This window comes from Anastrepha ludens, chromosome 2 (assembly GCF_028408465.1).
Source record: "Anastrepha ludens isolate Willacy chromosome 2, idAnaLude1.1, whole genome shotgun sequence".
In the NCBI taxonomy this organism is placed as follows: domain Eukaryota; kingdom Metazoa; phylum Arthropoda; class Insecta; order Diptera; family Tephritidae; genus Anastrepha; species Anastrepha ludens.
Window position 1 is genome coordinate 4565089 of NC_071498.1, and position 16626 is coordinate 4581714.

Below are 16626 nucleotides of genomic sequence, written 5' to 3' on the forward strand. Positions count from 1 at the left end.
TATTGTAATTGTACCAGCAGTATGAGTTTCTGCTCGACAAAAGTGAACACCAGCAAACGCACTTCCGGCCAAACCTCCATTCCCACCAATATTGCTGCGCGTATACAGTCAGGCACACGACAACAACAACGTAGGTGATAAATTTCCGAATTGCATTCACGAGTCACGCGGTCAATAATGTGCAGCAATTGGTAGGGTCCATTAGAGTATTTAGGTATTTAGACGAACTTGTCGCAATTAATAGTTAGACATAGACGCACATTGTCGGCTGTCCTTGCTCTCAAGGGAAATAAAATAAATTAGAAATAAAACCAAAGTGTGGTCGTAAAGAGGCAAGTTTCGCTCTGCAGAGGAGGAAGCGTTGCTTGGAAACAATAGAGGCAAGAAGAAGACAGCCATTGCCAAAAAGCTTAACCGCTAATGCCCCAAGCAACTCACTGAGTTGCTGGGCCAGCATATTCATTATTAAATGAAATTCTATGCTGAAAGCAGTCAGAAGTATAGCGAAAATAACCAGAATCCATTCTCACTCCTGAACAAAGTCGTTGAGTTAACGGCATATATACAAGAAGTTCGTGTCAGTAAAGCAAAGTGACTTTTATTAATCTGATAATAGAAAAAGGAAAGGAATATATAATACAAGAAATACAAGAAAGGATAATTTACAATTAGCGCAAAGCAATACGTCAAAAGCTCCTTACGGGTTTCCTTTTTTGTTGTTGCTCTTTCTCTACTTTGTGACGCTGTTAGCACCGGTGCGACACGTGTGTTTTTCCCGTGATAAAAACTAAATACTTAAATCTAAATTGGCAATTAAAATTATAATTGTGATACAGCAAATCATATTTAAAGTAGCTGGTTACTTAGTTTTTCTTTGATTATCTATACGTATATGTGGAAGTGAAGTGACAAAACTACTAATATTACGTTTCCACCGCAGCCGGAGTTTGGGTTCTCTGCCGCTATCGTGTTATTAGCGCAAACACCAAACAAAACACCTGTCAAATCCAATACAAAATTAAAACACAACTCCATACCTTAACCCATTTTTCAAAGTGTGTTTATTAAGTGGTGGCAATGTTGTTCATTTTCCTCATTTATTATTGCATTCTTATCGAAACATGGCAACAATGATTGCAATTTTTCAATATGACATTTGATTGACGTTTAATATTTTTCGTGTGGTAAGCGTTTGTGCACGCAAAAAATAAAATTAAAGTTATTGATGTTAATGGGAAACCATAAAAAATCAAAAACTATTTGGCTTCCTACTGCGGACGAAGCATTTCTGGATATATGGGGTTAGAAGGCAGCTGAATTGCGAGGTCCACGAAAGAACTCACATATATATGCGGAGATGGCTCAGTCGCTGGGAGTTCTTGGACATGAGGTCCGTCCAATTGACATAAAATACAAAATACACAATTTCACAATGAAATATAGGTAAGGCATATAATATATTATTTCATTAAAGTAATTTTGTTAAAGCCTCAAAATTACCTTTGCAGAAAATGCAAAGCAGAGCAAGGGACAGGATGTTCTCCTGTTTCTTGGAAGCACTACCAGAGGGTTCACCAGGTAATAGGAAGCGATAGAATAAATAATGTTGATGCGGTCGTTGTGGATAGTATAACAGGTATTTTTTTTGTATTTATACATGTAATTTTATTTGTATTTACATCTAATTTTATAATGTTAATTTCTATTTATATATGTAGGCACGCCCGATTCGGTTGCTTCGCCAGCTCCATCACTTTCGCCAATATCGTCGGATTCACCTTCATGCTCCTCACTTTCAGCTGCTCCGTCTGCTTCATTTTCGCCACCATCGTCTCCAGCACTGAACGAAGCTTCCGCACCTGCAGCAAAAACAAAAAATGCGAAAGTAAGTGAATTAAACGAAACTATTAAATCTGCTATGACGGAAAACAATAAATTAACTGCTGAGTTAATTGATATCGAGAAAAAAAAGGTTGTTGCTATTGAATTATTGACAGAAAGTGTGGTTAGTTTCTTGGAGAGAAATTAGCTAACTAAAACTTATAAATCCTTTGAAATATTGCTTGTGAAAGTGCTTAAAAATTAATATGTGAAATGATATTTAAAGTTGCACTAAGTGCCTACTACTATCTTTTTTCAAAAATGAATAAAATGTTTTTTTATAAAATTATGTATTAGAAATTTTATTGTTCTGGTGAAAAGTTGTTTTTCAGATTCAAACCAATTGGACTCTTTGTGACTTTTGTAGGTCGAAATATTTAAATAAATATTTGGTTTGAAGATAAAATTGTTTAAACCAAATAACCTTTTTAACCAATAAATTATGGTTAATTCAATAAAACATACGGGATAATCTAGATGAAAAGAGTTATATTACTCACTGAAATATTCCTTTAACGCATTTCTTATCGATTCTCCTTCGGATCGGTCAACTGCATTGGTGCCGTATTGAATATTGCGCCTGGAATCGCGATGCATTTCCACTAGCCAATTTTCCAAAATTAAATCCTTCTCAGCAATCAAAAAATTATGTAACACACATGCACATGAAATAACTGTGTTTACATTTTTGATGTGGTTATCCACGCCTTTTCCAATTCTCCTAAATCTAAAATAGAACCTGTATTACCAATTTTTAAAAATATTAGAATCTCTTAGTTGTATTTACCGGGCTTTTAAATGGCCAAAAGCATTTTCCACAACACGCCGGCACTTAGACAATCTATAGTTGAATTTTTTTTGTTCGGGTGTGTTGGTCACACTATGCGGATTTGGCTTCATTAAATGCTGAGATCATCAAGAAGTCCACAACTTTGCAACTCGCGCTTTAGCGATGATTTTTCAAAAATTGCGGAGTCGTTGCATCTTCCAGGACTGCCGCAATGTATATAAACAAATCTATATTTTGCGTCTACCAAAGCCAATAGTACTACGGAATACCACCCTTTGTAGTTGTAGTAATCAATGGCTTCTTCCTTTCTTGGATGAATTCCAATATGACATCCATCTGTATAATAAAGATGCTTTTGATTAAACGTTATTTTTATCGCATTACTTATAAACCTACCTATTGCTCCAATACATTGTGGATAGCCCATTGCATTAAAATCTGCGACTCCATTCTCAATTTGCGCCCTTGTCAGTGGAAAATTTTTCAAATATATTGGAGCCAAAGATGTCCCAACTTCATTGCAAAACTCGATCAGTATTTTGCAAACAGTTGCTTTGCCTACTCCAAACAAATGTCCAATTGATCTGTATTCACTAGAAGATCCTAGTGCATACAGAGCAATTGCCACGCGCTTTTTTAGTGAAATCGGGTTTCGTTAGTTCGTTTTTCTTTTGGCTATTTTTTCAAGTTTGCTACACAATTTTTCAAAGCAAGATCTTTCCATTCGGAAATTATCTTTGAAAAACTTGTCCTAATTACTCTGGCAGTCTACTTCCCAAAAGGTACTGGAATGTTCCTAAAATATAAATGTACATTATACACAAATAATTTATCATAAATCTGTTTACCATACCAAAGACCATACACTTTGCGAACGCATTAAATTGACAGGAACACTTAAAATTATTTTATTTTCTCTTAACCTTTTTTTAAGTAATATGTGATCAACTCACTATCAATTATTTTAAAATAAAATGATAAAATCAACATAACAAATTGAATTTTATGCACCATTTTATAATTCTATCAATTTTTATAATTTTTATTTCACAATGTCAACAAAAGACAGTTCAAATACCACTTCTCCCAAACTTCCGGTGGAAACAGTTGACAGTTCTCCCAAACACAACTCCTGCAAACACGGTGTTTGCTTTTGGTGGAAACGTAATATAAGACTTGACTTCACGAGAGGAGTAAAATAAGAGTTAGAGTCAGTCGAAGAGTAACGCGCACTAAGCTAATACATGCTTAAGTTTTATTTTATCATTTTTTTTTTTTTCAAATATTAATCAATTACAATAATAAACGAGTTAAGTGGTTCTAGATAAAATAAATAAATAAATAAATAAATAAAAAATAAGCAAATAGCCAAACAAGCGCACCTAATAACTAACGCTCTTGCAGTTCTGCGAACCAAAGTACTTCCACGCTAACTGCACTCCTCTGCTAACTAATACAAAGGATAGAAATAGAAATTATAATTTCAATAAATCAGTTAGATTCAAGTAGTGAACAAGTGCCGTTTTAGTGAAAATCAGTTTTACTTGAATCATTTGTGAAATCACCAAAGGGACTAACTCAATTCACCATTGGCCGAACAACAACTTATATGGAATCATACTTAAATCCATTTTGCAACTTGCTTTGCGAAGCAATGCGGCATTATGATAAACATACATACAGCTTTGCCGTTTTGGTCGGTTCCGATCAAATCTGGTCGGATTTTTTTCCGTTGGTCGGATGGTCGGACGACTTAACATTTGGTCGGTTTTAAGCTTCCCCGAAATTACAGGCTTGATGCGAAAATCTATTGATGTAAAGTGGCTACTTTTTAAGTTTTTAAGTTTTATACTCAGAAATCATCTATGATTTGCTGCATTTCATCACTTTAGTACATTTAAATATTCATGTATGTATTGTCTCTTTCTGTTAGCTGGTTGGTATGTAAACCACATAAATTGCTTAGTCAAATGCGATAAAAATAATTGCGCTGATTCAACGTTATTATCTAAAGTGAATTTGTTTTGCAAAAAAATGATTTTTTTTTAATTAGCAAAAATTGTAGAATTTCTCACTTTTTGATTAAATTTCTTGGTTTAATTAGAAGCTATACTATACTACAATAAATTTTTTTTTGGGTTTTTGGTTTCAGATGAAAATTGCGACCTGCATCTTTCCCGCCGCACGACACATGCAGACTCGAGGCGCCTCGGCAAAATGCTTGTACCAGGCATAATATGACATATATTTTAATGAAAAAATTTGAGAAGACTGTTGAAATATATAACAATAAAACCTGAAAGTTTCGTTTCAATGGAATATTTCTTTCCTTCCCAAAAAAATCCACGAAAAAATCGATTTTTTGGAGCCTCTAAAGCAGGCTCCCCCTTAATAAAAGAAAATCTGCTGCTGTAAAAATTGAGAAATATACAAATCAGTGATAATTGAATCTTATAAAAATAATTGAATCCTAAATCATCAATATGTATAAAAAAGCTTTACGCTAAATAAGTTAACGCTACTTTCTTATGCTGAAAGTTCATCCACTACACGCGTTTCCGTTCCTCGATCTTTTCGCTGACGCTATGTCTGCAATAAACCGTGTGAACGGCAACAAGCGACATTCCGCGTGAATGAGGGAATGCATAGGCTAAGTTAGCTTTAAGAAATTTTGTAAAGAGCAGATCAAATTTGAGAGTTGTGAAATAAAGAAGAGATTGCTCCATAAATTTTTTTTTTTTTAAATAGATTAATGTAGTAATAATTAATTTATACGCAAATTCCTTTGTACGGACAGATTTATTAAAAGGCAAACACGCCCAGAGTGTGAAAGCAACAACAATGAGGAAGTTTCTTCTGAGTAAGTACCGAAAATTTGTCAGTATGGTATTTTTCGTATGTATGCTTGTCATGGTAGTTTATTCAAAAGCGATTTTTTTTGCATTTTTAGCGAATCGAGACAGGCAAGTGAAAAACGTAAATTTATAACTGAATGGCTACAATCATTTAAATGGTTACGCGAGCAAAATGGTTCGGCGTTTTGTGTAGCCTGCGCAAAGCCACTCGCTAATCACTCTAGTCATCTGAAAGAGCTTGAACAAACTTCTAATATGCAATTTAGAAACGCGTAAAAAAAACTTCAATTGGAAAATTTTTTTAGCACCGACCAACAAAATCGACAGCAGGAAGTTCAAAATGCGGAACTTAGCATGGTGATGTCCTGCATAACACATAATTTACCATTTTCCTTAATGGACAACCTTCCTGGACTGCTAGTAGAGTGCTGCCCGGACCCCGCAATTACAAAAGTGGTTAAATGTGGAAGAACAAAAGCAATGCAAGTTATGAAGTACATTGCTAAGCAGGCGAGTGAGCAATTTTTTTGGTATTAAGGAAAAACAAGTTTTCTTTAATAGTTGACGAAACAACAGATGTTTCGAATACTAAAAGTGTGGTTTTAGTTGCTCGGCACGTTGATTCAAATTGTGAGGTATGTATTTGTACCTTATAACTTTAAACAAAAACGAAATGTATAAGTATGTAACCAGTGTATGTACGTATCTTCACCAGTGAAATAAATATAAATACATGAACTTTTTAAATTCTCTCACTTATCGAAATTTTTGTTCGGTTGGAAGATGAACAAGTGTGCGGAAGAAATTCAATTTGTAGTTTATTGAAACTACCAATGATTACTAGCTTTATGGAATGTAAAGCTGGTACGTGAAAGTAACATAAAATACAAAAAATTATAAATTATAAATTATATTCTTCTATTCTTTTAATTTTAGAATCTTATAAAGGGAACGCAGAGAACGTTAATGAATAGAGAAGTCTCAATGACAGGAAAGTGTTCATTTTCGAGGGATACTCGTCTCGCGAAGACTTTTTCCCCACAGACACATTTTTCACCAAAAGTTAACAGCGTAAAAGGCAATTCGGAAAATTTAACAGCAAGTGAGTATTATTAACAGCAATTAGCAATGTAACATAGGTATTATTAGAAAAGTTTGTATGAGGGGCGTAATGTATTTGACATTACAGGTGCTTTTTTTTTGTGATTTATTTCGCCCTTTGGAATTTGGAAAATTGCGCCAGAATAATAAATGTCAATCGCAAAAAGTTAACGGGATTTCAGTTTTGTGAAATTTCGAAAGCGACTTGCAAATTTCAAAGGGCGGACGTTTATTCGGGCGTTAAAAGCGTGTACGTTTAAAGAAAACGGAAATTTCGGTATTCGAGTGTTGAAAGTGTTTAAAGTGCGGTACTAATTTAGCGTTGTTTTAAAAGCGCCGTGTGTTATAAAAAATTAAACTTTGTGACAATCAAAAAATTTAAAATTTGTGCAAAAATGAGTGATAGGTTGTGTCGCGTACGCGGTTGCTCACAGGACGAAAAACGCCTGTTTTCGTTCCCGAAGGATCCTGAGGAAGTGGCAAAGTGGAGGGACAATTTGCAAATCCCGACGGCGGTGCATCTTCCACCCCACAACTCATTTGTGTGCGTAAAGCATTTTGAGCCATATGTTTTGGGCGGAAAATGTTTAAAAAAGGGTGCCATCCCCACCCTTCGTTTAGGTAAGTTTTTCCGCAATACATAAGTAGGTACGTATGTTTTTATATTATATTTCGCTGAGATTAGCAAACACACATACCTGCATATGTATTGCATACATTTGATACAATATTAGGGTGGATAGGTTTTGAGGGTAAGGCTTTGCTAACTGGTAACATTAGAGTTTTGAGGGAGGAAAGTGGAGGAAGTTAAGAAATTTAAATTAATTTTTGAATGTAAATGATGTTACATATACATATGTATGTGCATATATTGTTCTAATTTATTTGATATATGTACATATGTACATATATAAATATGTAATTATATGTATAAATAAATATAAATGGGAATTATATATTATCTTTACTAACTTTAACCCGCGGCCCGCTCGCGTAGGAGTAGTTTTGAGAAATTTAGGATATGTACATAAAATAATTAAAAACAATAATTTCATAGAAAATAATTTTTATTAATAACCATAATATGACAATACCCGGCATCCGTTGCTATGCCTCATTGAATAAAATCAAAACAACCAATCAGAAAAATATCAAGCAAAATTAGTTTTATTAATTTTCTATCTCAACCCGTTTTTGAACTTTGCATTTGGGTCATAGTTGAACAGCTTATGCGAATTATGAAGTCTAGAGTGTGCTACAAATAGTGGGATATAGGAAAAACTAAGATTTTTTAGATTAAATTTATGCAAATATTCGATTATTAGTGACGAATGAGAGTGGTGCTGTGGCCTGGGGGCTGTGGGAAGGGAGTTCCATCATAAAAACATGCCTATAACCTTCATTGGGTGAAAATATGAATGCATAAAAATGTTTACGTGATTTGTGTTGTCGTTTCGTAGTGATAAATTATTATATGTTTATGAATTATTATATGTTTATAAATTATTAAATGTTTATAAATTATTATATTATAAAATACATTTTTTTAATAGGGCATGACGATGACCCTACGTACAGCTGTGTAATGCCGAAGAAGCAACGAAGCTGTTGCGTGGTAGGATGCTTGGTGGAAAAGAGTCATACGTTGTACGCCTTTCCTCGACGCGGAGAGGCTCGACATAGTTGGGCCCTGGCTTGCAACGTGCAACCAGCAGATTTTGACAGGCTATATGTTTGTAAGCGCCACTTTAGTCCAGAGCAAGTAAGTCGTTATAAAGTTTTAGATGGGGCTGTTCCACCTTTAAGATTAGAGCCAGTTACTAGAAGTCGCTCACCTAGTACTGGCTCTGATTGGGTTTGCCCGCCCGTAGGGTAGGTGTAGGAAACGATCTTACATTAGAAGAATTCGCAAAATATTCCATGCTAGAGGAAACAAGGCAGGTACCCAAAAACAAAAACATCTGTGAGGACTTAGAAATCACTAGCAGTTGCGAACGATTTGCTCAGGCTGCTCGTTTTTATCGGAGCAATGAAATAAAATTTAAAAAAAGAATTGAGGAGTTAGAAGCAGAGAATGAGAAGCTACAGCAAAAATATAAATATTTGTGTAGTCGTGCAGTACTTGCGGAAGAAACTTCAAGCAGTGATGCTATAACTTTCGCAAGAATGATCGTCAGTGGCCAAAAAAATCGTCAACATCAACATCAATTATATGTCCTCCAAAGCATATACGTTTATGCGTGACGATCTAGGTTTTGCTTTGCCCCATAAGTCATCCCTTTCGCGTTGGCGCCCCATCAAATATGTTGTTCCGGGGTTCGATGCCAATGTCTGTAATAATTTAGAAAAAATTGTTTCAACTATGTCCGACACCGAACGCATAAGCGTTCTATTATTCGATGAAATCATCATCAAATCGGACTTGAGCTATAATAAAGCTAAAGATGTTATCGATGGGTTTGTAGACCACGGGGAAGGTCAACGCGAAAACAAAATTGGGAATAAATGTTTATATTTTATGGTTAAGGGATTGTGTTCCAAATGGAAATACGTGTTTTCGTATTATATCTCCAGTGGTGGTATACGTACGGAGACATTGTTGTCTATTTTGGGAAAAAATATCGCACACCTAAAAAAAATGGGGTTAAATTTGAAAGGTATAGTTTGCGATCAAGGGCCCACCAACATTGGTATGTTTAACACTTTAGGGATTTCTGAGAAGTGCCCCTTTTTCCCGCACGAAGAAACAATGATTTTTTGCATGTTCGATTATTGTCACTTGATAAAGTCCGTCCGAAATACCTTGATGAAATATGACATCTTAACATCAGATGGAGTGACGAGCTTCAAGGTGATCAAAAAATTGTTTGATATAGATCAAATGAATCCCCATTTTAAAATTTGTCCGAAACTTACGGAGGCCCATATATATCCCAGTTTTATGGAAAAAATGAGCGTTTCACGCGCGACTCAGGTCCTGAGCAATTCGGTAGCCTCTGCTATCGACATGGCCTTGACCCAAAATTTATTAGGCAGTGACGACTACGTGATTAAATGCGCTAAGCCCACACAGATGTTCGTTAAAAAAATGAATGATCTGTTTGATGAATTGGATGCAAAAATATTCCAGTCGAAAAATCCTTTAAAGTGTCCGATTAGGCGGGGTGACTCCAAAAAAATTGATAGATTAAATAAACATCTAGATTTTTTGCGGTCATTAAAGTTGCCGGGAAACGCACGCGTTAGGTGCATCGAAGGTTTCCGCATAACGATTTTAGCGATGCAAAAGTTATGCGAGGAACTTTTTATTGAGCAAAGCTCCCTCAAATTTATTTTCACCGGGAAAATAAATCAAGATGCGTTAGAAAACTTTTTCTATCGCATACGAGCTAGTCAGGGTATGAATACCCACCAAACAGCTCACGAAGTTCAATACATAGTTGCGCGACTGATCTCAATGAAAATTTTACGCCAGAGATTTGAGAAAAAAGGTTCTTACTGTGCAGATGATGACGATACAAATTTAGATTGGAATATAGGCCCCGAGATTCGTCATCTTGAGACAGCAGTAGGAGACCAGCGAAATGAGGATCTCGTTTTAGAAGAGATTGATGGGGAAGACTTAAATTTTGCTGAAGAAAGTAATGAAGCTGAGGTACAAGTGCAGCGTTACTTCACTGGCTATGGTATTTACCAGAAAGTTCTGTGCAAGTTACAATGTGAAAAGAGCACTCACGCCATGACGAAAACAAAAGGGGAGCTGAACTTGCATTCAGAAGCCCTGATAAGATCAAAAAACTTCACGGATGACAGCGATTTAAGGCTTGTCAATCATGAAGACAGGGTTTTCGAAGTGTGTCGACTTCAAATGGTGTGGTACCGTCAGCTCTTCGCAAAATATGTGTACATTGCAGGTTTTAGATGTTTAATGTTGTCCGCTCTAAAAGAAAAAACCCAAACATTATTTCCCGACTGGTTTGTAGGAACTGGCGAGTGTAGAGATCATCGCGTGAAGCTATTAGATTTTCTGTTAACTGTCCTTTTATTCAAGAATGCAAAGCAGCTCTTGCAAAATGAGGTCAATAGTGTCAAAGTAAGAAAACTCCAAAATAAATTAAAAAAAGCTGTAGTAGGTTGTAAGCCAGGGCCCCACGAAAAGAGATACACCGTTCACTCAGGTAATTAATAATCTATTAGCTATCTTTTGCATATGATGATACCTATTATTTTATTTCAGGGTTTTCCACTTTTCTATATTTCAGGTTTTTTTTATTTATATATTTTACAGGTATTTTCCGTTTCAGGTTTTTTCTATTTTTTAGTCTACTTTACAGGTTTCTTTCTTATTTTTTCTTCTCTTTCAGGTAGCATCCGAGCCTAGATTTTTAAAGCACTACAATTTTTTCTTAATCATGATGGATTGAGAGTAGTGTTTTAAAAATCAGGTAAATCGCAATGACTTAATCGATGTCAATATCGAAGTCGTGTGAGAAATTGTTATAGTATGAGAACAATTTCGTAATTCGTGCTTTCACAATTTTATATTTTTTTTTTTCATTTCAGGAAATGTAAATACCTATTATTTATAGTATTGTAATATATATACATATACATATAAGAGTACTTAAATTACTTGTGAATAAAAATAAAAAATTAAGATAAAAAAACTAGTTTTTCATTTTCTTAAGGATAATAATATTTATTTGGTAAGAGGAACTTAAAGAAACATATACCAATAATATAATTCGACAGGATTTCATTACAAAATCAATACCCGGAAGGAAATGTTGCAAGTGGAATGCTTATGTCAACAGCACTGCTCCCAGAGCGCTTCCAGTGCTCCTTCTCGAGAAGTGAGTAGGCAAGGTGTTACAAAATAAACTGTCCGCTACGTAGCTACGAGCTAACGTTTGTATACACAATTGTCGAAATTTACAGTTATAGGGGTACAAACAAAAAAAAGCGACGCGTTCATTTCTGTAAATTTATTAAAAATGTATTTTTGTGATGAAAAGACGTGCTTCGGAAAGTTAGAAATAACTTAAGTAAAACTTATAATAAAAAGAGTGAGTGTAAATTAAATAAATAAAAAGATGGGTAGAAGAGGAATGAGCGCGAGTTCTATAAAAAGAAAAATTTTAAAGGAACGAAATAATTTAATACGCAAACTTAAGCTATGTGAAAAAAAGAATGAAAAAGTAGAAGCTCCAAAAAAAAAGTGTAATGCAGAAAAAATCAGAAGTATACTTTTACAAGAAAGTGATGAAATAAATGTTTCTAGTTTTGGTGCAGTAGATAACAAAATGCAAATAGATAACCAAATGCAAAAGAATTTAATTGATAAATTAAAAGAATGGTACAGCAACTACCATCCAACAAGGGCTTGTATACAAGCGGTGTTAAATATTTTAAATTCAGAAGGACTAAATGTGCCAATTTCCCTAACTGGACTTCTTAAACATGGTAAGTCAAAAGCTGTTTTAAGAACTGTGTTCCCTGGAAAATATTTGCACATTGGGTTAGAAAAGCAGCTAAAAAAATACCCGAATGTGTTTTGTCCGATTATGACGAAATCATACTTGATATTGGAGTGGATGGACTACCACTTTATAAAAGCAGTTTAGAGAGTTTGTGGCCAATAATTGGAAGAATTGTTAATATCCGAAAAATTTAAGTATTCTTGATTGCAACCTATATGGGTAAAAAAAAACCGCATAATGTAGATACTTATCTTCACGACTTGGTAACTGAACTAAAGATATTAAAAGAAAATGGCCTTGTGCTAAATAGCCGGGAATTTAAATTCGAAATCAGAGCTTTTATATGTGATACACCAGCACGTTCCTTCATGTGTGATACTATGGGTCATAACGCTTTAGCAGGCTGCGGTAAATGTTACCAGAGAGGGGAAAGAATTAAAAATGTTACAACTTTCAAAACTAAATCATCGCTATTAAGAACCGACAATGACTTTAATGAAAGAAAACAACCTGATTTTCACAAAGAGATGTTTAAAAATAATCCAGCAGTCTACAAACAATAGGCATAAAAATGATCACACAATTTCCGTTGGAGTCCATGTACTTGTTGGCCTTAGGCGTTATGAAAAAGATGTTGCACATTCTATTTAATGGGAAAATAGATGTTTCAATCACCACCGACAGAAAGGAAATGTTATCCACTCGGTTATTATCATTAATTTCATATACTACGAACGATTTTCAGAGAAAACCGAGATCTTTTGACGAAATTTCACGATGGAAAGCCACGGAATTTCGTCAATTTATTCTCTACACTGGACCAGTTGTGTTGAAAAATATGGTTGACGAAAACTTTTATTATGAATTTTTACTCCTTCATTCGGCATATAGATTACTATCTACTCCTGCGAACGTCGCTTCGATTGTTATTACAGCAAATGAGTTATTGACCTTGTTTGTCGAAAATTTTCCAATAATATTTGGTGAAAATAGTGTTACATTTAACATACACAACTTACTCCATATTAGTCAATGCGTGGTAGACATAGGTGTATTACCAAGTTTTCCAGCATATTATTTTGAAAATTTTATGCAAAATGTAAAAAAGAAATATCAGAAAACCATGTAAAATTTTAGAACAAATCCATAACAGATATTATAATGCTGATATTGGTTTACGTGAAGAACAGGAGAGATTTATAAGAAATCGACATGGCAGAATTATAAGCTACAGAACTAAAAACTGGTTCCTAAGTACTAACTCCCCAGATGATTTCTGTTGTATGAGTATAAGCCCATTTACCCTAATTAAAGTGACAGGCTTCTTGGATGGAGCTGGAGGACGTGTTAAAGGCTTGAAAATACAAAATTTAAAAAACTTTTTTGACGAACCACTGCAATCAATGACGTCTTAAGGCATCTGCACAGGAGAAATTAAATCAGATCTTGACGACGACATTCTTAATGTCAATGAAAATGTTTGCAAAATAATGTGCTTACCATATGAAAATACTCACGTGCTTATTCCTCTACTACACAGCTGTATGCAGTTAAAAAATTCTAATTCAACTTTGACATAATTTTAAGGCAAAAATGGCAGAAAACAAGAATGTTTTTCGGCGAATGGCTGGCAACTTAGGCGTTACGAACAAATAAATAAATTTGAATTGGAAATGAGTGCCTTAAAAGCGCTGGTAACTCAACAGAACGAAACTATAAAACAACTGCAAGAAACTTTTTTAAGCCAAAATGAATTAATTGTGAATGAGCTAGCATTCATAAAAATATACGTTCGCCAGCTAGCAGCCAAAAATCAACAAAACTCCCACATAATTCAAATGTTTCCATTAAAAAACATCGATGAATTGAAGCGACTTGAGGAAGAAATACCAAACCTTGCAGAGAATGAATTGGTAAATAAAAAGCCTAATTACTTTTTTACAACATATATTTATATGAAACAGATAACGAGTAAGAAACCCACACTAAAAATATTTTAAAAAACTTTTTTGATCGTTACTCCATGACTGTAAATAAATACTTCATTCAGTTCTCCATGTAATAGATGAACTTGTAAATTGTCTTTTACTTACAGATTAATACCATAACAAAAATATGTGAAAGGGGTGGCATTTCCAAAAATATGCACAATTTATTTGGAAAAGACGTATTCCCTAATTTCAATTACGACGGAATACAAGGAAAAGAATCATTTAAATGTTATAAAAACGTAAATGATATTTTGTATAGAAAGTTGCAATAACAATAATCATTAATCCAATGTCTAACATAAGTATTTCCTTTTAATTGTACAATATGTTGCAGAAAGCGTAATAACATGGGACAACTATATTGTTGAACTTAAAAAAGCTTTCAAAATCGCAAAGAGTCGAGTACACAAGACTACATGCCTTGCTAAGAAAAAAATAATTTAATTACATTTATTTATCTTTTTTGTTTAAAATTCATATTTAAATGTATACATACAAATTTGTAAAAACAGATGCACGTATATGTATAAATCATCTATTAAAATACTTATAATTATTAAAATTAAAATACTTTTTTGAAATTATCGTTGCTGTTTGGAAGTAAGATAACATCACATGACAAAAACGGGTTCCTGCAGCCCTTACAAAGTAAGCGAGCAAGAAGGACGTACTGCCACCGCTTGAAGACAACTCCTTCTCAAAAGCATTCTCGTACAAGCGGTGGCATAATGACTTGCAATAACACCTTCTATAAGATGTTCCGTCACAAGCGAAAATGCAATGTCTTGCGTTTTGGCTCATTTCATATAAAAAATAATTAAGGAAATCATGCAGATGGTAAGGCCCTCCAGATTCCAAAGAAGAGCATCTGTAATCGCTTTTCACTCCTTCTTTTTCTACTGGGTATATTCGTTCAGCTCAATAAAATAAATATCTGCATATGAAAAATCGTTCCTATGGACGTGCAAAAGCAAACACGCATATATAGTACATAAATACATGCAAGTTAACGCCTCCTATACCACACACCACTAACCCAGTATGTAAACAATTAACCATAGATTAATAGCGCTTACCATTAGCGAAGGTGTCAAACATGTCATTGACACTTTGCTAATGGAGGAAGTGGACATCATATATCACGTATGGTCCGCTTTCAATAGAATTAAGACATACATAGAATTAACCTAGGATTTAAGCTTCACTTATGAATTTAGTTGTAAGCAGATTCTGTATAAATATTGAAATTAATAAAGTTTTTTTAGTTTTTATCCGTTGTGCATTGCGCGACAAGCATCACAATAAAGACTCACATTTTTTAAAAAGCTTTTGCTATTGAAGCAAAAGTTAATTGGCGATCCTGCCAGGAGCTGTTTAAGTTCTGGTGGACCAAATAAATTAAAGTTGTGTACTATAATAGCCTATAAAAAGGCAGTGCATAATTTAAATAAATAAGTACCCCTGAACCGGAAAAGGGAGAAAAAATTTAATAAACAAATCATTACAGCAATTTACAGCTGCAAAAATTATTTTTTATTGTGCCAAAGGAAGTGCTATGAAAAGATTGTGTAAAGACTAAAAAAGGAGAAAACCAAAAAGTATCCTAGTTCTAAAAAAATAATAAGAATAAAATATCGATGCAATTCTGAGTAGGCTAGATTTTGCCTTCGCTGATAAGAGGCCGTGTCACATAATAGAACAGGAAATGAGTGTGCTTAGGCAAGGACCTGGTACCCTAATAGAGTTCTACAACGAGGTCAATAAAAAACTGACGTTATTAATTAATAAAACGATAATGACGCACGGAACGAATTTTCAGAACAACTTAAGGTATCCACCAAGGAATATCCAAGCAAATGAGGTCAAACAAAATCGTCCAGAGCCAATGGACGTTGATCCATCATTACAGATCACAAATAGGCCCAAATCGGTACAAACGTACCAGCAACAGGTGAGAGGCAATAGAAATAATTCGCAGACCAATTATAATTATCAGGCAAATGCTGTGCCAAAGAGGTCGAATGATAGTGCGCAAATAAGTACGCAACCTCAACAGAAGGTACAAAAAATTAATAACATGGGAGAAAACCATTTTTTAGAGTAAGGTCTGATTTGCCCTACATTGTCAAGACGGATAGGAAGACGGGGCAAATCTTCAAAATCTTAGTTGATACGGGAGCAACAAGCTCATATATACGGGCCGGGCTCTATGTAAATAAAAATGTTTTAGAAATTAAGAAGAGGGTAAGAACCATTCATGGTTCGACCATCATAAACTTTTTCCATAATATCAATTTATTTGATGTTCAGGAGCGATTTTACGAGATTGAAAATTTGGAAAGTGATCTCTTAATTGGAATCAATTTCTTGAGTAGAATCGAGGCCAAGATTGATATTCCAAATCGGGTGTTGATCTATGGTAATAACAAAACAGAAAAAATTCATTTTCTTGATGATTTTGATATACCAAACCCCTCGGGACAAGAAGGTCCTGAAACGTCTGTCGAAGATGTTATCAATAAACCAAA

The 16626-nt window shown here is 34.4% G+C and overlaps 1 protein-coding gene across 2 annotated transcripts; it reads right to left on the reverse strand.

Annotated features, from left to right (window-relative positions):
• Positions 1 to 706: 706 nt before the first annotated feature.
• LOC128862273 (uncharacterized) lies at positions 707 to 6182 on the reverse strand. 2 transcript variants are annotated; one of them, XM_054100820.1, is made up of 4 exons: positions 3068 to 6182; positions 2669 to 3007; positions 2382 to 2620; positions 707 to 1859 (listed from the first exon to the last, which is right to left on the reverse strand). In XM_054100820.1, exons 2-4 carry the CDS (start codon positions 2779 to 2781, stop codon positions 1696 to 1698), a joined length of 516 nt encoding a protein of 171 aa, XP_053956795.1. In that variant the 5' UTR covers positions 2782 to 3007; positions 3068 to 6182; the 3' UTR covers positions 707 to 1695. The 2 variants fall into 2 exon arrangements, with proteins under 2 accessions (XP_053956795.1, XP_053956802.1); XM_054100827.1 differs by having other exon boundaries at positions 2382 to 2608; positions 3068 to 6177.
• Positions 6183 to 16626: the final 10444 nt, after the last annotated feature.

Bases quoted from the DNA above. Each gene is read 5' to 3' on its own strand.
- LOC128862273 (XM_054100820.1), bottom strand. From the start codon at position 2,781: ATGAAGCCAAATCCGCATAGTGTGACCAACACACCCGAACAAAAAAAA. The intron at 2,621-2,668 runs GTAAATACAACT...TTGGTAATACAG, and splicing joins TTTGGCCATTTAAAAGCCCG to GTTCTATTTTAGATTTAGGA. The intron at 1,860-2,381 runs GTGAGTAATATA...TTTTTGCTGCAG, and splicing joins TGCGTTAAAGGAATATTTCA to GTGCGGAAGCTTCGTTCAGT.